This window comes from Vulpes vulpes, chromosome 10, assembly GCF_048418805.1.
Source record: "Vulpes vulpes isolate BD-2025 chromosome 10, VulVul3, whole genome shotgun sequence".
Lineage (NCBI taxonomy): Eukaryota > Metazoa > Chordata > Mammalia > Carnivora > Canidae > Vulpes > Vulpes vulpes.
The window spans coordinates 52224679-52252335 of NC_132789.1; the positions used below are offsets into that span (position 1 = coordinate 52224679).

General features: G+C 39.5%; 1 protein-coding gene across 5 annotated transcripts in view; it reads left to right on the forward strand.

The window, feature by feature from the left end:
• The window catches only part of PIK3R3 (phosphoinositide-3-kinase regulatory subunit 3), a 125921-nt gene extending 99060 nt beyond the window's left edge, over nt 1–26861 (forward strand). For 3 of the 5 annotated variants that reach the window (XM_025991918.2, XM_025991922.2, XM_072724098.1), the window contains 5 exons: nt 9036–9178; nt 11764–11940; nt 14443–14517; nt 14946–15116; nt 23129–26861. In XM_025991918.2, the coding sequence (XP_025847703.1) occupies nt 9036–9178; nt 11764–11940; nt 14443–14517; nt 14946–15116; nt 23129–23327 (765 nt within the window). In that variant the 3' untranslated portion in view covers nt 23328–26861. The remainder of the gene's footprint in view (nt 1–9035; nt 9179–11763; nt 11941–14442; nt 14518–14945; nt 15117–23128) is intronic. The other 2 variants (XM_025991920.2, XM_072724099.1) reach the window with 2 other exon arrangements.
• The last annotated feature ends 796 nt before the right edge of the window (nt 26862–27657 follow it).

Below are 27657 nucleotides of genomic sequence, written 5' to 3' on the forward strand. Positions count from 1 at the left end.
TATGGCTGTATTAGTTTCCTATGTCAGCTATAACAAAGAACAACAAACTGGGTGGCCTAAGACAACAGAAATTTATTCTCTCACTGTTTTGAGGGCTCGAAGTCCAAAATCAAGGTGTTGGTAGGGCCTTTCTCTTTCTGGAGGCTCTGGAGAACTTTCATTGTTTTTCTTAGTTTGTAGTGGTTGCTTGCAGTCCTTGGCATTCTTTGGTTTGGACACATCACTCCAATTTATGCCTTCATTATCAATGACATTCTCCCTCTGTCTGTTTTCTCTGTCTCTTTTTAAAAGATTTTATTTGTTTATTTGATAGAGGGAAAGAGAGAGCAGAAGCGGGAGAGTGGCAGGCAGAGAGAGAGAGAGAGAGAGGGAGAAACAGGCTCTCTGATGAGCAGGGAGCCCGATGTGGGGCTCTATTCCAGGACCCTGGGATCATGACCTGAGCCTAAGGCAGATGCTTAACCAACTGAGCCACCTAGGCACCCCTATTTTCTCTTTTTATAAGGATACTAATCATTGAATTAGGACCTTTCCTAATCCAATATGACCTCATCTTAATTCACTAAAGACCCTGTTTCCTAATAAGGTCACATTCTAAGGTCTTGAGGATTAGGACTGATCAAATCTTATGTGGGGGGGCACCTTGGTGGCTCAGTGGTTGAGTGTCTGCCTTTGGCTCAGGTTGTGATCCTGGTCCTGGGATCCAGTCCCACATCAGACTCCTCACGGAGAGCCTGCTTCTTCCGCTGCCTATATATCTCTGCCTCTGTGTGTGTGTCTCATGAATAAATAAAATCTTTTTTTTTTTTTAATTAATGTTTGGTAACTTCACTAGTGAGTCTATCAGGTCCTGGGCTCTTCTTTGTTGGGAACTTTTTGATTACTGTTTGAATCTCCTAATGGGGTTATAGGTCGGACTGTCTGTTTTTGTAGGCTCCACACCCAGCATAGAGCCCATGCAGAGGTTAAACTCACGAGCCTGAGATCAAGACCTGAGCTGAGATCAAGAGTCAGATGCTTAGGGATGCCTGGGTGGCCTAGTCAAGTCAGTTAAGCATCTGACTCTTGGTTTTGGCTCAGGTCATGATCTCTGGGTTGTGGGATTGAGCCCCTGCATCAGGCTCCATGTCAGCAGAGAGTCTGCTTGGGATTCTCTCCACTCCCTCTACCTCTGCCCCTGCTCGTATGCCTTCTCCCTTTCTCTGTCTAAAATAAATAAAATCTTAAAAAAAACATATTGACAGCTATAAATTTCCCCAGAGTACTGCTTTTGCTACCTCTGTAAGTTCAGTATTTGTTTTAGTTCTTAATTATCTCAGGGTATTTTCTAATTTCTCTTCTCATTACTTCTTTGGTCTGTTGGTTGTTTAAGAATGTGTTGATTTCCATATATTTGTGGGTTTCCCCATATACCTGAGAAGAATGAGTATTCTTTGCATCTGAAGCAACTCTCTTGTAGACAGCATATGGGTGGATCATGGGTTGTTTTTCTTTTTTTCTTTTCTTTTCTTTTTTTTTTTAAGTAGGCTCCACACCCAGCGTGGAGCCCATTGTGGGGCTTGAACTCATGACCCAAGATCAAGGCCTGAGCCAAGATCAAGAGTCAGACACTTAACCGACTGAGCTACCCAGGTACCTCGGGTTTTTAATTTTTAATCCATCTGCAGTCTCTGACTTTTAGTTGGGGAGTTTAATCTATTTACATTTAAAATAATTACTGATTATTGGTAAGGAAGAACTGACTTCTGGCATTTATTATTTTTATTATTATTTTTCTTTGTGTCTTATGTGTCTTTTGCACTTCAGTTCTACCATTACTGGATTTTTTTTTTTTTTTAGTATTCTAATTTTTTGTAGTGTACCCTTTTATTGATTCCCCATTTCTTTCCTTTTCTGTACTTTTTTTTAGTTTTTCTTAGGAAATACCTTGGAGATTACAATTAACATCTCTTTTTTTTATTTTAATATTTTTGTTTATTTATTCATGAGAGAGACAGAGAGAGGCAGAGGGAGAGAAGCAGGCTCCTCGAAGGGAGCCTGGTGCAGGATTGGGACTCGATCCCGAATGCAGGATCATGCCCTGAGCTGAAGGCAGATGTTGAACCACTGAGCCACCCAGGCATTCCTACAATTAACATCTTAACTGCACAACAAACTTGTATCAATTATAAACTTGTTTTTTTTTTTTAAGATTTTATTTATTTGAGAGAGAGGGATAGCAACAGCATGAACTCTGGGGCCAGGGAGAGGGAGAAGCAGTGGGGAGCCAGATGTGGGGTTCAGTCCTAGCATCCCAGAATCATGACCTAAGCCAAGGGCAGATGCCCAACTGACTGAACCACCCAGGCCCCTCAAATATAAATTATTATTCAAATTTGCAGTGGAATATAAATACTTTGCTCCTATACATCATTGTTCCTCCCTCTTTATACTGTTATTGTTACTGGGATTATAGGGGCCAGAAATGCTATAATTTCCTATTTTCCTATGTGAGATGTTTAATTCCATTTTATTTTCAGGTTTTATTTTATTAATTATTCAGAATGATCTTAGTAACTTTTTTTTCTATGTGATACTTGAGCTGTATTTCTGGTGTGCCTGTGTATGTTTTTTTACACTGCAAATTTAACTTCTCTGTATTCCTTCAGTTCTTCCGGATGAATTATCTGTGATGGAGGCCAGTGTTTGGGGTAGAATGGGGAAAGAGTTACTGATGCTTCTTCAGATTGAATCAACATAATTTTTTAAAATTTAAATTCAGTTTGCCAACATATGGTATAACACCCAGTACTTTTGCCATCAAGTGCCCTCCTTAGTGCTTGTCACCCAGTTACCCCATCCCCCCTCACACCTCTCCTCTTGTAATCCTTTGTTTGTTTCCCAGAGTTAGGAGTCTCTCATGGTTTGTCTACCTTGCTATTCTTTCCCCACTCATTTTCCCTCCCTTCCCTTCTAATCCCTTTCACTATTTCTTATATTCCACATATGAGTGAAACCATATGATGATTGTCCTTCTCTGATTAGATTGAATCAACATAAATGGTCAACATTAGGGGATGTGAAATGGTCATACATATAATAGAATGTTATACAGCTATTAAAATAGGTTTTCAGAAATTATTTTAAAACGAATTTTTGGAAAGTATAAAAGCTATATAAATATGTTAAATTCAGTATAAGTTATTGCTGAATTCTATATGAATTATTGCATACAAAGTAAAAGTTCCCATTCCCTGGAGGCAACTGCTGTTACTAAGTGCCTTTTAGGAATTCCTGGTGACTTGAGAAATGCTTATGATATAATTTCAGGGAAAGAAGACAGCATGTAGAAGTGTGTGAACACTGTGATTTCAGTTATGGGTATGCCCACTAATCTGAAGGGAACACTTTATCAAAATATGCTGGGATGAAAAAATATGCTGGGATGTTTGGGGTGATAGACTTAAGAGGATTTGAGGGAAATATGGTAAAACTAGAAAGGAAATAATAGAAATAATATGCACATTAATAACAGTAATATAAAAATGACCTTTTTAAAACAAAATGATATGAAATTATTCTATAACCATCAAAAAATGATGGTCTACTGATTTTGAGTTATTGATTTTTTTAAGATTTATTCTTTTTTTTTTAAGAGAGAATGTGAGCATGGGGGCAAGGGGGGGGGCAGAAGAAGAGGGAGAATCCCAAGCAGGTGTCCAGTGAGTGAAGCTGGATATCACCCTGAGATCATGACCTGAGCTGATACTCAGCTGATGGCAGTACCCAGGTGCCCCCTGATTTTGAGTAATTTCTAAGATACATTATGTAAAAAGGCAATGTAGGGAAAAATGTGTGGTATACTGTCATCTATGGTTAAAATATACCACAACTAGACTAAGGTATTCAGTAAGTGGTTTTGGATGTATAATCCCCTCCCCCCTCTTTTTTTTTTTTTAACCTGATTCTCTCTCTCTCAAATATAGCTGGAGTTGTCATTATCTCCATCTTATAGATGGGAACTTGAAGCCTAGAGAGTTCTTTTAAAGGGTTGTAACCAGTTTTTAGCATAATCAGGATTAGAATATAAATCTCCTAAATTCCAACATAGTTCATTTGCAATACATAGGCATGATTGCTGTGTTTAACTGTAAAAATAGGGAGAGAGAGAGATGAGACTCTATTCTACAAAAGGTTGAAATACTCTGACATTTGTCAGACACAATGTGCATTCACCAAAATGGAATACTTTAAAACCTTTTCTCTGTATCAGATAAAACAATGATGGATTACTGTATTCCTTTGTGTATATTTATTTAAAGGGCAACATATAACACTATGTTTAATCTTACAAAGAATATTGAATAAAAGATGCAAAAGAACATATATACTATGAGTCTGTTCATAGAAGCTACAAAACCAGGTAAATTTAACGGTTTGATTTTGGATGGGGATATAAAGTGGTAAAATCATAAAGAACAACAAGGAAATGATCATCATAAAGGACAGGGTAGCATTAACACCAATGTAGGGGAATGGAGTGGGAAGAGGCAGCGAGTTATGATACACAAGGAATTTCCGGGGTTGCTGGTAGTAGAAGTTCATTTTATAATCATTTGTGAAGCTGTGCATTTATTGTATTCACTTATTATATCTCATACTAAAAAATGGTAAATATTAAAAACACATGGCTATATGCAAAAACAATATGATTATTTCTGTAGATCAGAGGTAGAACAGAAAACCATAATAATCATCACAAATGGAACTTCCAGATCTAGAAATAAGCAGAGACAGCTGAGATTTTGACCTCCCTGGTAGTTTCTTCCTTCTTGGACTTCTTTGCTGATTTCTTCTCTTTTACATTGGTCCTCTTCTTTTTCCTGGTTACTTCACTCTCTGGCGATCTCAAATAGCCTCATGGCCTTCCAGAACATCTGTATGCCAGTAATTCCCAGACTCTGCTTCTTCTAATTTCTCTTAATTCTAGACTCATATATCTAACTACCTTTTTCAACAGTTCTACTTGGATGTTTCATAGGTTCATAGGTATCTCAGATTTAACATGTCAAAACTGAATTCATGAACAAAATTGAACTCAAGGCTGTTCTACCCTTTGCCTTCCCCATCTCAGTTGAGAGCAGTCATATGTCTTGCTTAGGTCAAAAGCCTTGAAGCCACTCAAGACTCTTTCTTTTTTATCTTCCATCTTATCCATCAGGAATTCCTGTTTACATTTAGAATATAGCCAGGATGCAACCCCTTCTCCCCACATCCAGTGCTGATACCTTGATCGAAGCCCGCTATCATTTCTTACTTTGAGTTACCACAGAACCTTCCTAACAGATCTTCTTGCCCTTATCCATGCTCCCCTCCCTCTGATCAATTCTCAGTAGAGCAGCTAGGTGACACAGGTATCCCCTATATTTTGCAAGTTCACGTTACACCACTTGGCTTTTATGAAAGACCTACATTATTAGTGCTTTTTTCGATAACTGGAAGAAATCTGAAGACTTCTGCTTTTACAGAAGAGAGTGAAAAGTGACAGTAGTGTTCAGAGTTTGTTTTGCAGTAAACTGTTAGAGGCAGCGCACACCCTGAGCGGTGGGAGTAGTGCCGCCTAGTTCCTTCCCTGGGAACTACACGCAGCATCTCAGCATCAAGCCACCGTTACTTTGAACTGTGTCTGTGAGCATCTGTGCTTTATCTGCATTTACTTTGTGTATCTCTTAGCAAGATGTGTCCTAAGGTATCAGGAAAAAAAAAGGTCCAAGGGAAGTTATTTTTCGAGTCTGAGAACACTAAAGATTTTTCCCATGTAAATTAATGGTAATTGTTTCTTTGCTTTATGCCATTTTGGCATACGAAAGTTTTCATAGGACTCATATGCTTCGAGAATGCTGGGGAAACCTGTACTTGTAAAACATAGGTTGGATCACAGTACCTCTTTGTTGAAGACCTGTCTCTAGTTCCATGGTTTATACATAGGAAAAGTTAGAGTGCTTTTTATAGTGCCCAGGATGATCTATGCCACTCCTCTTCGACCTCATTTCTTTTCTCTTCCTCACTATACTCCAACCACACTAACCTCTTTGCTGTTCCTCAAATATACTATACTGCTTCCTATGTTTGAGTGTTAGCACTGGCTGCTTCCTTGCCTGAAACACTCTCCACCCATCCCATAATCACCTGGTCAATGCCCCTCACCTCCTTCAAGTCTTTGCTCAAATGATGTCATCTCAACAAGGCCTAGCTGGCAACTTGATTTAAAATTGCAACTCGCATTTCAGTCCTCCTTTCTAACTCTACTTTTCTTTTTTCCATAGTAATTCTTACAGATTCTTAATAATTCTAATAAACACGTAAATTACTTATTATGTCTCTATAACCCCCTAAACTGTAAGTTCTGTGAGTGCAGAAATATTTTTCTAAGCTTGCTTACTTATGTATCCTAAATGCTTCAAGTAGTGCCTGGCATATAGTTAGTGTTCACTTGTTGAATGAATTTATACAAGATAATGAACCAAAACACTCCATCTTTGGCAGGGCCCTGGAGTCAGCTTCATGATCTGAACTAGAGTCTAGGGGAGGACTAACCCTCCTGTGAAAAAGGCTAGAAAAAGTGGCCACTGATGTCTGTAGCTTTGGCTTGTATAGAACTGTATTTCTGTATTCTTGTCATGGCTAGACAAACTGCTGCCCACATGCTCAGCGATACTGGGGACTTAACAGCAGTATATGAGTTCTGAGGTGCTGATGTGAGACTGGTTCTGGACTTGGTATCCTTGGATGGAGAGTTGGGTATGGGAGTAGATGGAGGCAGCCAAGAAAGCTCCTGGGTCAGAGCTAGGAGAGGGCTAAATCTGTCTGTGTGAGAATTGAGAGCACAATGTGAGCTGGCTGAGCAGAGCAGAGCTGTGGAGGCTTAAAGCTTTGGGAGGTAGGGGGAGAAAGGGAGGAATGCAGTGATTAGCAGTATAGGGGGTGTGCTGAGACAGTAAGTGTTAAAGGGAGATTAAAGAATTTATCTCCTTTGTTTATAAGTATTAAGTGTTATAGACTTACTCGGTTTTTTTCTGTGAAATCTTAGATAACATTTGGATTGCTTTGACGTAAGCAAATTCTTCCCAGAGAATGGTAAGAGATGGCATATCCTGAGTCATAGTTGGCACGGGGTAAGAATAGACTGCATGTGGGGATATTTGACATCTGGATTACATGTAATTAGGAGGAAGTGATAGGACTTAGTGATGGATTGGGATAAGGGACAGGATTTGGCAATAAGATCATTGGTAATCTTGCATGGAAAGAGCAGTCTTTTGGAATGGTAGGCACAGAAGCCAGAATGTGAATGAGAGATGAGGAAAGAAAGGCAGCCCATATGGACTATTTGTTCAAGAAACTTAATCAACTAGAAGAGAATTTAGGGTTACAGGATTATTTTTTCAAAGTGGTGTTACTAGAACTTGTCTATATGCTGATGAGAAGGAATCATAAGAGGGGTTGGAGAGGAGAAAGAAGAAAGGAATCATAAGAGGGGTTGGAGAGGGGTTGGGTGTAGATACAGGTAGATTTATAGTTTTGTGGTAGGTATAGTGGCATTGTTTATGGGGCAGCTACTGCTTTGGCAATGCTGTAAAATACTTTTCTTTGTGCTGCCCCCTACCTACCTATACATACACTAGTGTTAGTAAAGGCCAATTTGGTGTCTTTAAGGATACAGGGCCAGGGCTTCATAGGTAATTTTTGACCTTGGAAGGGATCCAAGACCCTCCACTGTGATTTGAGAATTGTAGAATTTGTAGCTACATATTTAGATATGGACATTTGAATCAATAAGTTTGCACTACTGTTTGAAATAGGTAGGATACAACCTCAATCATATGGAGCATTGTAAGGTTCTTGTCTCTTCCATGAAGTCTCTGTAAAGCAGTAGATAACTAACTCACCCTAACTTGATTGACTCTACCATGAGATGAAACAGAACTTTATTGGAGTTCAGAAATGTATTTCACTTGTGTGTTCTAAAACCTAGAGGGCAGGCTTCATGTTTTATTAATCTCTTTATTGCCAGATTATACTTTCTGTATAATGGATTCTCAGTAATAATTTGTTGAAATTAATCAGTGCTAGTTTTGAGAAGTTATCCCATAAGCATCAAAACTTTTAAAATTGTAAACATTCAGGATAGCAGTTCTCTAGACCTTTATACATCTTCTTGACTTTCTAATATAAATTGAACAAAGTTTAACCCTCTGAAGATTTTGGGGAATCAAGGTTCAGATGCTAAAGTCTACAAATAACCTCAGAACTCATCAAAACGTATAGGACTACTTACCCTAATGCTGACTGGCTTAGCCTACTGGGTATTTGTTTTGTGAAGCTTTTGGTTTTTCATTTTATTCTGTATCTAATTTTAGCTGCTACTCTTTCCCCTTTCATTTTCTGCTTCTTTTTTGTTTTCATTTTAAAGATCTTTTTTATTTTTAAGTAATCTGCACCTAACATGTGGCTTGCCTTATAACCCTGAGATCAGACTCCATGCTCTACCAACTGAGCCAGCCAGGCACCCCTCATTTCTTACTTCTAGTCAGATTAATATGTTGATGAATCTGTTTGGGAAATTATAGGTTTTGGAATTGATAGACTCTATAGGACTCCTCTGGGAATAAGGTTATGCACACTGGTGTGGGGACTCCTCCACTCTATCCATTCACTCTTTTAGCACCTTTTGAGGGTCAGCACTACAATAAGTGGAAAGGTATAACTTGATCCTTGTCTTTAAAGAGTTTTGGGTTCATCTCTTTTACCAACTCAAGCCTTTTTATGGTGATTCTCAGCTATATTGCAAGTAATAGTTCTTTTTTATTTTAAGGTTTGAATGATGTATTTTGCATGTAAGTAATAAGGGTAGGAGTTAAAGAGAAGTTTCGGCTGTCTTAATTCAGTCTTATGTGAAATTGTAACTAGGATTATAAGATTTTAGGTTATGAGACCACAGTTACCAAAAAAAAAAAAAAAAGCTAATAAAATGTTTCTCTTTTTCTCTCTTATAGGAAATACAGATGAAGAGGACTGCAATTGAAGCCTTTAATGAAACAATTAAAATATTTGAAGAGCAATGTCACACACAAGAACAACATAGCAAAGAATATATTGAGCGATTTCGCAGAGAGGGGAATGAAAAGGAAATTGAACGGTAAATCTACCTAACCCTTCCAAGTGCATCAGTGAGACAAGACTTCTTTTCTTCCCCAATAATTTCTTTTGTGTTTGCTTTTGCCACCTTAAACTTCATATATGGAACTATTTGCTGTTCCCACTAATGGCACCAAATGAACCTTCTCTTTTCTGTGTTCCTTCTACATCCTTCCAAATTTTTAATGCCTGCCCATCCTTTAGGAATCAGCTTATGCATGACTTTTCTAAGAAAAATTTCCCTGATTCCCTAGACTGGTTTAGGAGCTTTTTGTCCCTACCCCCTCCAGTATCTGGTCCTGACTCCTGCTGTAACATTTACTGAACATCACACCCACTAAACTGCAAGCTTGTTAGTGGAATAAGAATGGAGGCTTATTTTCCCTCATAGCTCTAGCACCTGTTATGGTACCTGAGAGTGCACAGTGAGGCTCACGGAATTTTTGTTGAAATGAAAATCAGCAGCAGCAGTCTGAAAATAAATTGGAGGCTGAACAAAACCGGGGGCAAGAAAGACTAGGTTGACTGTTGAGGGCAGCTGCAGTGTTTGTGGTCATCCAGTTAAATGATGGTGAAGGCCTGAACCAGAGCAATGGCAGGAAAGGAGGAGGAATTAATGGAAACGCTGAGGACTTGATACCTGGCCAGATATGGTAGATGTGAAAGAAGTCAAAGACTATTCCTAGATTTCTGATATGAATGAATAAGGAAGGGTGTTATTCACCAAAATAGTAAGTACATAAGGAAAGTTCAGGGTTAGAACCAATGAGTTTTGAGGTTCCTGTGAGAACCGAAATGGAGTTGTCTGACAGACAGACAAAGGTTATTTGGTTTTTGGAACTCAAGGTACAGAAGGGTTTGGATGCCTAAGTGTGTAGGTGATAGTAGATGCTAAGAAGATTACACAGAGTGAGTGAAGCATGTGAAGTATTGGTCTGGCAACTAAAAGGATATTGGAAGTCTTTATCATAGCAAATTTAGTGGAATATTGGAAGACTGAGCCAGATAAGAGTGGGCTGAGGAATAAAAAAGTGGATAATAAATAAAAATGAATCATCTGCAAGGGAAAAGCAAAATTATTTCTCATATTAGCACCAAAATGTCCGTAAACTTCTGTGTGCGTAAGAATTGAGCTAAGCGCTATTGAGGCAGCTTAATGGTGAAAACCATGGGCTTGAATTCTGTATTGCTCACATATAGCTTATGTGACCTTGGATAAGTTACTTAATTCTCTTAACTCTCTGAGCCCGTTTCCTCCTCTAAACTGTAGATACCTTTTTGAAATGCTGTGAGAATGAATTGATAGACATACACATGCATATTTATGGCACAGAAAGGCACGTGTGTATGTATTTATGTATCTTGGCATATGATATCAATAAATAGCCATTATTATTATCAACAGTGAAGAGATAGAAAAGAACTTGCAGTTTAGTTGCAAAGGAAGGTAAAGTAGTTGAAGTTGTTTTTTTTTTTTAAGATTTTATTTATTTATCCATGAGAGACACAGAGGGAGGCAGAGACATAGGCAGAGGGAGAAGCAGGTTCCCTGCAGAGAGCCCGATGTGGGGGCTTGATTCCAGGACCCCAGGATCATGACCTGAGCCAAAGGCACTCAACACTGAGCCACCCAGGCACCCCTAATGATGAAGTTTTAATAGTAATATAAAATCACATTGTTTTGAGGTACAAGTGATGAGAACAGTGATTGCCTTCAGAGCACAGCAAAACTTTGTGTGCTGGAAAACCTTATTGTCATTATCTGCTGAGTGCTTACCAAGATGTACCAGGCACTGTTTAGTCCTTTTACATGTATTACCACATTTAATTTACATAATAATTTAGTGAAGTGTAGGTACTGTTTTAGCTATCCACTTTAAACAAATGAGGAAATGAAGGCACAGAGAAGTTGAATAACTTGCCTATGGCCATGCAGTAAGTGGTAGGGCAGAGATTCAAACTTAGGCAGTCAGAAAGACTTCTGACTGCAAAGCTATTGCTCTTAACTGTTATATTGTGCTACCTTCTGAATATCATACATATAGCTTACTTGTTCAGTCATGGCTTGATCCAGGGGCCAAACAAGGTCATCAGGATTTTTTCTCATACTTTGCCTTTTGCCTTAGTTTTTCTCTGTGTTGGCTTTATCCTCAGGCAGGTTTTCCCTATGAGGTGGCTGCTGGAAGTCCTAGAATCACATATTTATAAGCAGCCTCAGTGGGAAGAAGAGAGAATCTCGGTTTACAATAGTTCTGACAAACTAGAATTAACTCTCATTGGGTCAGTTTAGGTATTATTCTCATTCCTGAACCAGTCACTGTGACTTGAGGGGAGCAATAGGATATAATGGAATACTCTTACTGGCCAGGCTGGGTTGTGTGAATATTCACCTGTGACTCTGAGATGGGGGCAGGGAGCCCTTATCTACAGGGAACATCAGGTGCCATTACCAAAAGAATGAAAATGGACACGAGCTGGGCAAAAACAACAGATATCTATCACATTAAAGTATTAGGACCATGCCCACATTATAGAATGCTTCTGCATGGTTCCTGTTTAAGCCTTAATATGTCAATATTTTCACAGAATTATGATGAATTATGACAAATTGAAATCACGTCTGGGTGAGATTCATGATAGCAAAATGCGTCTAGAGCAGGATTTGAAGAAACAAGCTTTGGACAACCGGGAAATAGATAAAAAAATGAACAGTATCAAACCTGATCTGATCCAGCTGCGCAAGATCCGAGATCAGCACCTTGTGTGAGTAGTCTGGGCCAGTATGGGAGGAAACACCAGCACCAGATTACTGTGGGCTCTAGACATGTTAGAGATAAAAGAAGAGATTTGTAATTGAGAACTGGCTAGTGAGCTTGTAAGAATTTAGGAAGGTAATCCTGGTAAAATAGTTGGTGGTACCAGAGTTTACCTAAAGTCAACATGTGGGGCAAACCAGAATGTAGCATTCTAGACTTTAGTCCATACAAATGGGAAATCTCAGAGGGTGCCTGTGGTATGAGCCATATAGTGTAGCTTAAAAAATACAGGTTAATGTTTGCCTAAATAAAAAACCAGAATCTTTGATTACATAATAGAACCGCAGAAATAGAAATTACCCCTTATGGGCGCAGACAAGAACACTAAGTACACATAAGTATACAGGACAGTCTCTTAAAGGGTTTTTATGTTTAAGAAATGAAATTCTATATTTCAAGTAATAGAAATGTGCCAGTAGCAGGCATGCAAGATAATTTGACCTGAGGAGTAAAACCCAACTCTTTAATATTACGGAAAACTGTATGATTTAGGAAGATACAGGGGTCTCACTCAAAGATAGATTGAAAGGTATATTATGAACAAGATGTTAGATTTTTAGGACAAATGACTGCCTTATAGTAGGAGAGAATCCATTAAAATGAAAAATGTTAGGTTTTGTTCTAGGTAATGAATAGACTGGTTTATGGGTGACTTTCATTTGTATAACACAACTTGATTCAAACTCTTGGTAGAAGGGAGTAAAGATTTCTGACTGGATTTTCCATAGACTTCAGAGTTTCTTTGTATGAAAAGGGACAGGGGAGAAAATAAAAGCTTAGAGGAGGGAACAGTAGAGTAGAATTTAAGGTGGTAAGTTTTGGGGCAAACAATTAGAACTGCTATACTGAGTAGTTTTTTATTAACTCTTCTCTAGAGATCATTTCAGTTTGCTATTGTGGGCAAAAAGAAAGTCAAGCAAGTACACATAGCATACAGAAGAGCTTTGGAAACAAGGCAAGGAGGTACTTTGTCTAAAATCAGGGTGTGTCTGCTCTTGAAAAGCTTATGTGATTCTGGTCACATAAGAAGCTGAAGAAAGGCCCAAGAAGAAGGCTTATGCCATGAACCAAAGGAATGAATGGAAGCGCTTGTTTGCTCTGGAAAGTGAGGAGATTATTAAAAAATACACCATCCCAAGAGGCATGAATAAGTGTGGCAAACTAGACCTTGAAAGTTCCTTTAATGAGTTATGTAAACTAAATTAAAGAGAATTTAGATAACATCGTGGGTGATAAATCATGATCTGACAGTAAAGACAACTAGGGTGTTTAGGGAGAGATTTCTTGAATATCCACTATATGTAGATATAGTAGATATATAGTAGATAATGTTCTCAGCATTGGGACTAGCCATGAACAACAGGACAGACTGAATTAATTTCTTTCTTTTCTTTCTTTCTTTCCTTTCCTTCCTTTTCTTTCTTTCTTTCTTTCCTTTTCCTTTCTTTTCCTTTTCCTTTTCCTTTTCCTTTTCCTTTCCTTCTTCATTTTATTTATTTATTCATGGGAGGCACAGAGGCAGAGACACAGGCAGAGGGAAAAGCAGGCTCTTTGTGGGGAGCCCGATCCCCATCTTGGGATCATGACCTGAGCCAAAGGCAGACACTCAACCACTGAGCCACCCAGGTGCCCTGGACCCCTTTCTTTAAAACAGCTAAATTTTAGTGGGGGAGACAAACATAAGTGAAAATATAAAATAAAGAATTTCAGGCATGTACTAGGAAGATGATAAAATAAGGTAAATTATAGAGAATGAGTGACAAAGGGACTACCTTAGTTGGAATGATTAGGGTAGCCCTCCCTGAGGAGATGATGTTTATGATGAGACCTAGATGATCAGAAGCCTGGTTGGAAGATGGTGATGAATGAAAGAGTTTTCAACTCAAGTGAGTCCATGTCAGTGGAACTAAATGTAATGGTATATTGTTTTACATCTAAAGTATTGATATATTTTAAAATACTATGATTTGCCTAGTGATGAAGTAAATTTGTATTAATTACTCAGAGTATTTCTTGTGGCTGGCTTAGATGCAAGAATAGATCTTGAAGTTGTTTTATAATATTAATGTAGTGGGCCACACAGAATTGAGTCTTCTGGCTTAGTGGAGATTGCAAATGTGACACCATGGTCACAAAACTAATAATTTCAGAAACCGATGTCCCCGTGTGTTTGAGTGCAAGTGTGTGTGTGCTTATGGTGTACAACCTCCTAGAAAAGGAACATGAAAAATGAGAGAAGTGTCTAATTTCAGGTAACTCCCCGTGTTTCTGCTTTTTTGCAGAAAGTTGGAGAAAAAGTTAAGGAAAAGCTAGCTTATGGAAATCCCTGGCCACTTTTAGTGGAAATGGGTTAAAATAAGAGGTTCCTGGACTCAAAATTTGGTTGGCTTGGACATGTCTACTTTGGGCAGAGTTTGCAGATACTGACACTGGTGTTCTCCCTCCGCAGATGGCTCAATCATAAAGGAGTGAGACAGAAGCGTCTAAATGCCTGGCTAGGAATCAAGAATGAGGATGCTGATGAGTAAGTTCTCTACCTTTCTAAAACCCCCTTTCAGAGGGTTTTATTCCCAGTATAAGACATGGGCCTTCTTTGTACATGCTAGGTTGTCACCTGAGGACATTGAATCAAGAACTTTGCATCTCTTTTAAATTGAAGTGCTTGACGAGTACCCTATAGGCAGTTGAGACCAGAGACCTGCTGAGCCATGTGAAACCTGGGTGTATAAGCATTGCTCACTCAGACATTCATGTGTCAGCTGATTGGAAGAAATGTGTGAATTTTGTGCTTTCTGTACCATAGCAAATAATGAAGTTCTTTAAAAATGTCCAAGTAATCATAGTTTTACTTTGTCATTTCGTAAAGATTTAGAAGAGTGTTTTATTCCTGAGTTTGCTTTTAGATATAAGTAACCTGATTGTTAGAATAATATTTTAACATTTAATTTTTAGGACCTATTTTATCAATGAGGAAGATGAAAACCTACCCCATTATGATGAGAAAACCTGGTTTGTTGAGGATATCAATCGAGTACAAGCAGAGGACTTGCTTTATGGGAAACCTGATGGTGCATTTTTAATTCGTGAGAGTAGCAAGAAAGGATGTTATGCTTGCTCTGTGGTGTAAGTCTTCTTTGGGGATTTAACCTTTTGAAAATTTCTGCATTGATCAATAGAAACTCAACCCCTCATAAAATTTGGTTAAAATTATTTGAAGTACAGTAATGAGGACCCATGGCTTAGACCATTAATATTTGTACAAAGAAAACAGTTAGTTGCTGTAGGAGAAATGATATCTGAAACTATTTGGGGGATTTTAATTTTGAATAGTAATCTGATTAGGCCCTGAAATGTTGCTTTTGGATTTTCAGGTATTTGTGAAAAGTAATGTGAGATCTTCAATTGTAAAGGTCACCTAAGGGGTGCCTGGCTGGCTCAGTTGGTAGAGTGTGTGACCCTTGAACTCAGAGTCATCAGTTCAAGCTCACATTGGTCATGGATTCTACTTTAAATTAATTAAATAATTTTTAAAAATTTTTAAGAAAGATCACATAATTTTCTAGTAGTCTCCTACATGTCTAATTTGAGCTTCAGTGTTAGCTTAAGCAAAGCTTGATTAAAAACTTTTTTTTTACTTCAGAAGAAAAGCTGTCTAAATTTTGTACTTAAATAGTATTCTGTTGGGGTAGTGATAGAAAATTTTTTTTTTTTTTTTTAAGATTTTACTTATTTATTCATGAGAGACACAGAGAGAAGACAGAGACATAGTCAGAGGGAGAAGCAGGCTCCTCACAGGGAGCCCAGTGTGGGACTCGATCCCAGAACTCCGGGATCACACCCTGAGCTGAAGGCAGATGCTCAACTGCTGAGCCACCCAGGCATCCTAATGTTGGTTATTTTCCATAAGATGGTCTTATGGCTTTGTTTGGAAAAGCGTATTTTTATTAGTTTCCATTTATTTATTTATAAAGGTTTATTTATTTGAGAGAGAGAGTACTCAGGTGTGAGTGGGGAGAGGGGCAGAGGAAGAGAGTCTTCAAGCAGACTCCCTGCTGAACATGGAGTCTTGGGGTCAGATCCCACCCCACAACCCATGAGATCATGGCCTGAGCTGAAATCACAAATCTAACACTTAACTGAACCACCCAGGTGCCCCTATTAGTTTCCTTTTAATGGAAAGTAAAATTCTGGGGACAGCTAACCATGTCTGTCACATTTTGCCTAAGTGTTGTGCATACTCCTCCATTGACAAAGATCATACTTAGAGTGAAGGTATAGTATGATTGTTAAAAGAGCAAGCTTTGATACCAGATATATTGCATTCAAATCCTGACTTTACTTACCAGATGTGTGATCTAAGGTAAGTTACTTAACCTTTCTTTGTCCAGTTTCCTTATCTGAAAAATAAGAATAATGATATCTGCATGAGGGTTTTTATAAGTATTAAGTGTGATAATATATGTAATGTGCTTTGATCAATGTTGGTATATAATAAGTAATTGTTATCTACCAATATTGTTATGATAATGATGCTACTGATGAGCATGACAGAACGCAAGCAAAAATAACGAAATGATTTTCCCTTCAAAGAGGCAAAGTTGGCAGCCCAGTGGCTCAGCTGTTTAGCGCTGCCTTCAGCCCAGGGCCTGATCCTGGAGACCTGGGATCGAGTCCCATATCAGGCTCCCTGCATGGAGCCTGCTTCTCCCTCTGCCTGTGTCTCTGCCCCTTCCCCCCTCCCTCCCTCCCTCCCTCTCTCTCTCTCTCTCTCTCTCTCTCTCTCTCTGTCACTATCTCTCTCTGTCTCTCATGAATAAATACATAAAATCTTAAAAAAGAAGCAAAGAGGGCAAAGTGGTGAAGGTGGACAAGAGACACTCATATTAACAGAGTGCTCAGTGCTTTACATGATCATCTTGTCCTTAGTGGTCTATTTCTGTCATGGAGTCAGAGTTTGAATCCAAGTTTACCTGGTTTCAAAGCCCACACTTTTCTATTGCACTATACTTTCTTCATTTTACAATTAAATGTCCAAGATAAATAGAATTGTTGTGAAATAGGTATCATCAATAGGCTGTACACATTAATTCTGGTGGAGAAGGAGGGGGTAGGGAGGTTTTGTGGAAGAGATAGCATTTGAACTGGACTTTGAAAGGATGAATAATGGGATGCCTATGGGCAGGATACGGGGGAGGACTTGAAAAGTGCATTGGATTACTGTTTTGCAAAGATACAATTATTTAAATATATTTTTTAAAGATGTATTTATTTGAGGGAGAGACTGGGAGAGAGTGAGCTGGCAAGCAGGGGGAGAGGCAGAGGGAAAGGAAAAGCAGATAATTTTCTAGTAGTCTGAGCATGGAGCCTGCCTTGGGACTTGATCCCAGGAACCTGAGATCATGACTGAGTTGAAACTGAATCAGATGCTTAATGGACTCAGCCACCCAGGTGCCCCTACAATTATTTAAAACATTTCTTTTGTCTCTTACCTGGGCTGCTTAAATTATCTGAGTGGAAATGCCAGGAGAGGATGGTTCTTGCAGAGTATGAGATCTTTTAAGAATAAAAAGAAAGGAAATAAACCCAGTGCATTGGTACCCTCACTCTCACCCAGGTCAATGGGGGTGGCAGCCTGTGGGTCAAGGCCTTGGCAGGTGGGAGGTGCTGCCCAACAACTCAGCTAATTTCTGGGAGACCAAGGAGCAGCTTGAGTATCTTGAGGAAGTATATTCTTTTTCTCCTTCATTCAGCTACAGACTTGACCAGATTTAAGTCCACAGCAATGTGGATTTCCCTTGCTTATGAAAACCACCTGCAGTCGTATATCATGTTGGCATTCACACGGAGGATGGTTGGAAGCAAGAGAGTCTGGTATCACAAAGACTTCCACTTGTTTGCCAGCCATTCTGGCTTCAGAAAGCCTGCCTACAGTAATCTCCCAGTATACTTAGAACATTTGCTGAAGTAGGGATGTGAATATGTTCAGTTTTTTAGGAGATTCTTATAGTAAAATTAACATGATCATGTAGTAGGAAGTCATGCATGGAACTCATTTGTTTTTCCACTTTAATTTCTGTTAATTACATCATCAAAAAGTCTAAGAAGAATTTGCTAAACTCTATAACCTTCTTAGGCTAAAGACCTGCAGCCAGCAATGCCTGTATTCACTAGGTTAAGGATTCAGGTAGTGAGCACTTGTGATCCTTATTGGCATTTGGGATAAGAAATTTGATTAGGGCTAGAACTAGACAGATCAGAAAGGAAGCAGAAGACTTGAATGATATTATAAAACAACTAGACCTAAATAGACCTACCCAGAACACTCCCATATAACAAGAGCAGACTACACATTCTTCTCAAGTGCACATGAAACATTATCCAGGATAGACCATAGATTAGGTCACAGTCTCAATATATTTAAAAGTGTTGAAATCCCACAAAATACGTTTTCTAACCACAGTGGAAAGAAACTAGAAATCAAAAACAGAAGGAAATTTGGGAAATCCTTAAATGTGGACAGTAAATAACACATTCCTAAATAACCAATAGATCAAAAAAAGAAAACAAGGGAAATTAGAAAATACTTTGAGATGAGTAAAAACAGAAACACAGCTTATCAAAATGTATAGAATTTGGCTAAAGCAATGTTAAATGCTAAATTTATAACCATAAACATTTATGTTAAAAAAGATCACATATCATTAAAGTAACCTTCCACCTTTAAGAAACTAAAAAAGGAAGAACAAACTAAATCCATGCAAAAAGAAGGGATAATAAAGATTAGAATGGAAGTAAATGAAATAGAGTAGAAAACAATTGAGAAAATCAGTGAAACCCTAAGTTGGGATGGAACAGAACTACAACCTCTATAGTTAAAATCCTCCCACCTCCATAGAGAAGACACAAATTACTAAAATCAGGATGAAAGAGGGGTCATTACTTATCGTCCTTATAGAAATAAAAAAAGATAACGAGAGAATGCTGTAAACAATTATATACCAAAAATTAAAACCTAGATGAAATGAACAAGTTCCTGGAAGCACACAAACCACCAAAACTGACTGAATTAAGAGGAAACAAAATTTGAATAGAACGAAAACAAGAAATTGGATTATTAGTAATAAAAAATAAAGCTAACCATAAAGAAAAGCCCAATTATCTTCACTGGTGAATTCTACCAAATATTTAAAAAATAATTAACAGAAGTCCTGCACAAACTCTTCCAAAAAAAGAGAATACTTCCCCACTCATTTTATGAGGGTGATATTACCCAGACACCAAAACCAGACAAAGATATCACAAGAAAACTATGGACCAATATCCCTTAAGAGCACAGACACAAAAATCCTCAACAGCACGGCCACTCCAGCACCATGACTAAGTAGAATTCATCCCAGGAAGACAAGGGTTGTTCGACATTAAAAAAAAAAAAAAAAAAAAAGCAATGAACGTAATATACTACAATAATAGAATAAAGGACAAAATGACATGATTGTGTCAAATGCTTTTTGTGATTCTATTGAAATAATCTAGTACTCTTTCATGTTTTTTTTTAATTTTTAAAAAGATTTTATTTTTATTCATGAGAGACCTGAGCCAAAGGCAGATGCTCAACCACTGAGCCACCCAGGCGCCGCTCTTTCATGTTTTAAAAAAAAGTCTCAACAAACTAGGAATAGGAGGGTACTTCCTCAACCTGATAAAGGGCAACCACAAAAAATTCAGAGCTCATATACTTAATGGTGAAAGACCGTGCTTTCCCCTGAGGTCAGGAAGAAGACAAAGATGTTCCCTCTCACCACTTCTAATCATCATTGTACAGAAGGTTCTAGTTAGGGTAATTGGGTAAAAAGAAAAAGCATCCAGTTTGTTAAGGAAGATGTAAACTATTAGAGCTAATAAGTTTGGCAAGGTTGCAGGTTAAAAGATCAGGATTCAAAAATCAGTTGTATTTCTAAATACCAGTAATAATCTGAAAATAAGATGAAGAAGGCATGCTGTTTATAATATCATCAAAAACACCTAGGATTAAAACAAAAAAAAGTGCAAAATCTCTATAGTGAAAAACTATAAAACATCATTGAAAGAACTTAAAGGAAAGACATCCTGTGTTCGTGGATTAGAAGACTTAATATTTTTTTTAAGACTTAATATTTTTAAGATAGAAGTAACTTCCCCAATTGATCTTCATGTTCAGTGTAATCCCTATCAAAAATCCCAGCTGGACTTTTGCAGAAATTGACAAAATGATCCCACAATTTGTATGAAAGTACAAGGGATCCAGTACAGCAAAATGAGCTTGAAAGAATAGAAAAAGTTCAAGTATACCTCCTGATTTCAAAATTTAAAAACAAAGGTATAGTAATCAAATTGTGAGGTGTTAACAAGGATAAACATGTAGATCAGTGAACAGAATTGAGAGTCAAGAAATAAACCCTTACATTTTATGGTCAGTTGGTTTCAACAAGGACCATTTGGTGGGGAGGAAATAGTCATTTTAACACATGAAGCTAGGACAACTGGAAAGCCACGTGGAAAAGAATAAAGTTGGACCCTTATCTCACACCATATATAAAGATTAACTCAAAATGGATCATAGACCTAAGGGTAAGAGAACACATAGGCATAAGTCCTTATGATTTTGGATTAGGCAGTGGTTTCTCACAAACCAAGAGCACAAACAACAAAAGAAGAACTAGATAAATTGGATTTCACCATAATTAAAAATATTTTATATCAAAGAGCACTATCAAAGTGAAAACAATCCACAGAATGGGAGAAAATATTTGCAAATCATGTGTCTGTTAAGCAACTAGTGTCTAAATCATAACCCTTAACAGTAAAAGAACAAATGCCTCAACTTAAAAATTGGACAGACATTTTAAAAAATGGCCAAGGATTTGGATAGACATTTTTAAAAATTCACCTACAATTTACATAGTGTTATATTAGTTTCAAGTGTGCTACATAATTCAATTCTATACATTTCTCAAAGTTCATCAAGATAAGTGTGCTTTTAATCCCCTTTATCTATTTCACACATCCCCTATCCACTGTCCCTCTGGTAACCACCAGTTCTCTATATTTAAGAGTCTGAGAGGTTTTTTAGGTCTTTTTCCCCCTTTGTTCATTTGTTTTGTTTCTTAAATTCCACATATGAGTGGGGCACCAGGGTGGCTCAGGGTTGACATCTACCTTTGGCTCAGGTCGTGATCCCAGGGTCCTGGGATCGAGTCCTGCATCAGGCTTAACTTCAGGGAGTCTGCTTCTCCCCCTGCCTGTGTCTCTGCCTCTCCCTCTGTATCTCTAATGAATAAGCAAATAAAATCTTAAAAAAGAAAATTCCACATATGAGAAAAATCATATGGTATTTGTCTTTGACTGATTTCACTTAGCATCATACCTTCTGGTCCATCATGTTGCTGTAAGTGGTAAGATTTCATTCTTTTTTTTTTTTATGGCTGAGTAATATTACTGTGTGTGCCTGTCTGTGTGTATCTCCCATGTCTTCTTTATTCATCTATCTCAGTGGACAATCTGGTTGCTTCCATATCTTGGCAATTGTAAATAATGCTGCAGTAAACATAGGGGTGCATGTATCTTTTTGAATAGTGAAGGAAATCATCAACAGAACAAAAAGGTAACCTACTGGTTGGGAGAAGATGTTTGCAAATGATATATCCAATAAGGGGTTAATATCCAAAATATATAAAGAACTTATATACCTCAATACACAAAACCCCCCCAAATAACCCACTTAAAAATGGGCAAGGGACCTGAATAGACACTTTTCCAAAGCAGACCTACAGATGGCCAATGGATACATAAAAAGATGTTCCATTACTTACCATCAGGGAAACGTAAATCAAAATTACAATGAGATGTCACCTCACATTTGTCAGAATGGCTAAAATCAACACAAGAAACAATCAGGTATTGGCGAGGATGTGGAGAAAAAAGCCCTTATTCACTGTAGTGGGAATGCAAACTGGTGCAGCCACTCTGGAAGACAGTATGGAAGTTCCTCAAAAAATGAAAGAATTGTCTTATGACTCAGTAATTGCACTACTGGGTATTTACCCAAAGAAAATAGACATTCCTTTAGAGAAGATCTTATAAATGGTCAATAAACATATGAAAAGATGCTCCATATCTTTAGTCTTCAGGGAAGTACAAATCAAAACCACAATGAGATACCACTAGGATGATTATAATAAAAAAAGATGGACAATAACAAGTGTTGACAAGGATGTAAAGAAATTGGAACCCTCATATGCTGCTGGCTAGAATATAAAATGGTGCAACTATTTTGGAAAACAGTTTGGCAGTTCCTCAAAAGATTCCATATGACTCAGCAGTTCCATCCTTAGCTCTCTATAGAGCCAAGAGAATTAAAAACATACGTCCATACAAAAACTTGTACACAGATATTCAGAGCAGCATTATTCATAATAGTTGAAAAGTAGAAACAGCCCAAGTGTCCATCAGTTGATGAATGGGTAAACAAGATGTGGATATCCACACAGAACACTGTGCAGCCACAAGCTGAAGCACGGACACATCTACAGCGTGGATGAACTCTGAAAGTGTGCTAAGGTGAGACCAGTCGGGTAGAGAGAAGGTTGTGTGATATTGGAGGTTTCCATTTGTGTGAAATGCCGGAATAGGCACATCCGTAGAGATGGAGCCATTAGTGTTGCCAGGGCCCGGGGGAGAGAATACCGAGTAACTGCTAATGAGTACATGGTTTCTTTTTAGGGTGATGAAAATATTCTGGAATTAGATAGCGATGACTGTTGCACAACCTTGTGAATATTCTAAAAATCACTGATTTGTATACTTAAAAAAAAAGTGTTCTCTTTCCAGTGCATTCTTGCCTCATGAAGATCCCGAGCTGAGTGATTAAATGCAGCCATCCATTTTAGTCCCACTGGGGCTTGGTGGGAGGCGAAGGATACCTCTGTGAGAAGTCTGTAAGGGGGTGAGGGGACACACACGGATGTAACATTGTACAGACAGAAGGCAAGGCACTTCTCCTTTGCAGAAAAGTTGTTCAGACTTCTGGTCATTTGGGGTCTCTTTATCTGTTGTTACCTGTCTTAATTCCCTGTGGTGTTTGTGTTGTGTCTTCGCAGTGCCGATGGGGAAGTGAAGCACTGTGTGATCTACAGCACTGCTCGGGGCTATGGCTTTGCAGAGCCCTACAACCTGTACAGCTCCCTGAAGGAGCTGGTGCTCCATTACCAGCAGACGTCCCTCGTGCAGCACAACGACTCCCTCAACGTCAGGCTTGCCTACCCTGTCCACGCACAGATGCCCTCACTCTGCAGATAAAGAGGGAGTGGGAAGAGAGGTGGCTCTCTAGCATTTTTTTTCTACAGTTTTTATTAGACTATGAGGGCATTCTTTCTACGTAGACTGCTTGTTTTGCACAAGAAGTGATTCTGTGAATGTGGAGAGGCCGAGCAGTAGCCGGCCAGGATGGGGGCACAAGAGGCCTTGAGGTTCTCTGAGACTCAGCTGTGCCGCTGCACTGACATAGGAAGCTGGAAGCAGATGTTGTTTTTTTGGAAAGTCTGTTTCATTGGGGTTTTTGTTTTGTTTAGCCAGGCACCCTCAACAGAACACATTAGGCTTGATGGGGGTGAGGGGTTATATCTGGAAATCTCTGAAAGAGTCCTCGTTCTCTCTTGGTCTTCGACTCTGAGAATGTGGCAGGGCATGGCTCTTGGGGAGTTCTGTTTTGATCTGACAGTCTCTTTCAACTTCCTCCCAAAACGAAGGCTGTTTTGGTTCTGTGGTAGAATGGCATTTGGTGAAAAACACAACCAAAGGAAAATGGGGAGACCTGGGATTTCATGTAGAGAATCTTAGTCAAGTACCTTCCACAGAAGGTACTTTATTAACTAACATAAGTTAGGGGTCAGCATCTCAGTAGCTCCTCCCTCTAAAGAAGCATTATGTTTAGAAACCAAATTGATCTCAGCAGAACAATGTTCGTTGCCAGACTAAGGTCTGACGGAAGAAGACAGCACTAGTATCTGAATGCACACTTCTGTACCAAAACTTGAAAGTGAAAGGAAAACTAGAATTGTTAGTTTTAGCAAACACTAAAATTGGTCAGTGTGACTCCTTCTGCCCTGCCCTTGTTTCTCAGAGATGAGGAATAGTGTTCTTTTTGTGGGCATGGTGAGCTTTGAATCATAAAATGAAGTTGGTGCTTGTGTGGTGTTTCCTTAGCCTAAAGAATGATCTGTTGTTGAAAACCTTTGTAACTTGTTTGTATGAGTAAAGAAAAGGTGCAATCCAGTGCTTTTAGATGGCTTGATATACCAAATAATGATATAGAACAACAGTCTTCTATGTGCTTCCCCAAATTTAAAGGCCCTACAGAAACTGTAAACGTGATTTCCCTTCATCTCCCTGTCCTTTGCAGGGTAGGGCTTAGGGGAGCCATAGGTGGCTAAGGTTGTAGCAGGAAGGGAGCCAGACTGTTGTCAGGGACCTCAGTAATTCAGAGACTCAGAGGCTCTGGTGTCTAGGGTGAGGGTCATCCACGTTACCCATGTGCTTCGACGCAGTGGTTTCTGAAACTTTTGTAAGGAGAGAAAATAATGGCGTGGAGTTTAGACTGTTAGTAAAAGCCATCTGGAAGTTTTTCTCTTTGCCATTTTTGTGAGCCTGCCATTAAGATGATGTGCACAGACTGTCCTCATGCTCCAGTGGCCCTGATTTTAGGCCAGGAATCTTCTGCTCCATGTGGTTTAAGCCTTCCAGCTGAGTGGAGTTGGAGGCAGGCTCTACTCCTACCTCCATTATGCCCCACCCCCACCAGTCAACACTCATTCGACAAATAGAGTTCAGCTGCTTCTGAGCCAGTGCTGGAACCATAATAGGCTCAGAGTGAGTCAGCTGTTTGAGTCCAAAGCTGTGCAGTCAGGCATCCTGGCTGAACTAGAGAAGCAGCCCGTATCTGGGTCTTGGTACATAAGGTTTACAGCTAGAAAAGCTCCAGTTTATGGAATGGAAGAAATAAATACTGCTTTCCCTGAGCACATATCTTGGTGACAGGGTCTAGAATGGACCATAACGTAACAATAGATTACAAATTTTGGAAAAACTGCCAGAATTACTACCAATGAGGATAGGAAGGAAAGGGCCTATCTTCGGCTTTTCTTTGGTTCCATTGCAGTTTCAGGATTAGGTGAGGCAGACAATAGAACCCCTCCCTCCAGTGTCATGTTCTGACCTAAGCCCTTAACTGAGAGCCAGCTGCACATCTCTTCTCCACATTGCCAGGTTGAAATCTTGCCAAACGTTTTATTGAGTAATGTTGGGCTAGTTGCTGCTGGATGGCCTTACACCTGGTGTTGAACATGCTTAAGCAGTTGGATGCTCAAGGTTGGGTGCAAGAAATCCCTTCTTTCTGGTACTAAAATTTAGTGTATTCTGACTCTCTTTTAAAATAAAATGGGAGTAAGGATACATGCCTGTGACCTTGAACCATGTGTCATTGCTCCTTTTCAGGCAGACATAAAGGGTGTGTGGGGAGAGTTAGCCCTGTCTAATATCTACACTTATAGACAAAAGCTGGCTTGTGGAGAAGGACTACTCTTTTTTAATCCTATATTCCTTCACTTTTTTTTTTCCTGTTTTTCATTCTTGAATTTGTTGCTTTGTGGGAACTAAGGCCTAGGGATCATTTGAGAAGTTGGAAAATATCTTTTCTGACTAGTTGCCATATGATTTGCTTGATCCTGAGCCAGTGGAAATGGCATAGGGACCAATCTGTTAACCACATGGAGGGGTAGCTCCTTTACTTCTGGGCCTTGGTGGCCTTTGTCAGAGTCTAGCTCTGTGTTCTGTCCCATGGTTTGGGCCTTGGGACTCTCTCTCGGCGTCCTAACTACAGCCTCACTGAAGCAGAGAGTAAGAGGACAGACTGAGACCAGAGAAGCTCATTGCTTTTCTGGCTAGGGAAGCCAGCCACTAGCATGGAAGCAGCTTGAGGGTGGCTGAACACAGGTTCCAGGCCTATCTTTTCCAGGTGGAGATTTCATTACAGAACAATGCTCTCTGTCTCTTCCTGATCACAGATGCTAAATCTTGGCCATGGCTCAGGACTGTGTAGGCTGTGTCCTTACCACCGATTTGGCCGAGGTTGAGGACTTCGTAACACCTCCCCTACTCTATCTCCAAGCCTTGATGGGACCTCTCACTTACTCTGGACCTCATGTGCTCTAAAGAAGCTTTGATAGCCAATGTGGTGTCTTCCATAGGTCTCCTTTTCTTGCTGCAAGGAGCCAGCCTCATGGGTCCTCTTGGCCAAGAATTGCATCTGGACAATTCCTGGTTTTCAACGGTCTCTGTTGCCAGTTAAGACTCCAGAGTAGGCCTCTGTGAGGCTTCTGTGGCCTCAAAGCAGAGGGTGCAGATGGAGGCCTGGCTGAGCCCTCTGCTGTCAACTGCTCATCCTTGCTCTAGCTCTAGCCACTTGTGACAAACAACCTTGTTTCCTTACAAATTCCAGCATGACTTTGGTGCCCTGTTGTTACTTGTGAAAAATCTACTCTTCTGTTGTCTTTGATGTAGTAAAAAAAAAAAAAAATGTAGTTTACGTAAAAATATCTGATTCACAAAGAAGCCAACTATATGTCTTGTGTTGGGACAGTTCATAATGTAGCTCCTAGACCACTTTTGCAAATTGTTCTTGTCACCAGATGTGTTCAGACATTGCTGTGCAGTTGTGGGGGAGGGTGGGGGGAAAGTGAGGGGAGATACTTTTTGGTCTTTTGTTTTTTTATCTTCCCCAAGAGGGGACAGTCTGGCCAACTTGCTCCAGTAATGCAATAAAAACATTGCAATAAAGCACCTTTTTGTCCTCCTGCTATGGGGGGTGGGGGTGGGGGCTGCGGGCTGTGGCGGGTGGCAAGAGGAGGACTGGGTGTTGAAAGCCCTGAAACTCCCAAACCTCCTCTCCCATGAGCACCAAAAGATTGGTCCTGGGGCCGAACTGGGGCCACCAGAGATGCTCTTCCCCTGAACAAGAGAAAGTTGACCCTAACAGGCATGATGCCGGTATCTTGTCCATCCAGCACAGGACATAGACTCAGAAACTAGTCCTGAGAAAGTTGAACCTGAGAGCTGTTTCCTCCTCACTCCATTCTGGAGTTTTAGAAAGTGCAGCTTACTGATTCTCATCACATCTTTCTGCCCAGAAATAAAAGTGTTTTCAGTCTATTCTGGGGACTAAATGTTTGTTGCCCAAGGCCCTTGTCACCCTCCTGCCACAGCACTTTAAGGTTTCTATATGTTAGGAACATAATTACCAAAATGTGACCACCTCTTTGCACCGGACATTGCAGTTGTCACGCAGTCTCTCAGGCCCCACCCAGGTGTGTGGTGAATTATAAATCAGATTGGGTGCGGGAAGAGTCCATTGCTCCAAATTATCTTGCCTATGTCCTTTCTCCCCTCTCCTAAGAACTAGAGGATTTCCCCAAATCCCAAAAGTTATTCCTACTCTTTGCATAGGACATTCAAATTCCTCTCTCCAGCCCAGTCCTGTCTTCTGAATTCCATCTGTTGGCTGGGTATCTCCACTGGGGCCCGGAGTGTCCTACAGGCACCGCGTACTTGTCTATGGAGAAAACATGCTTGGCTA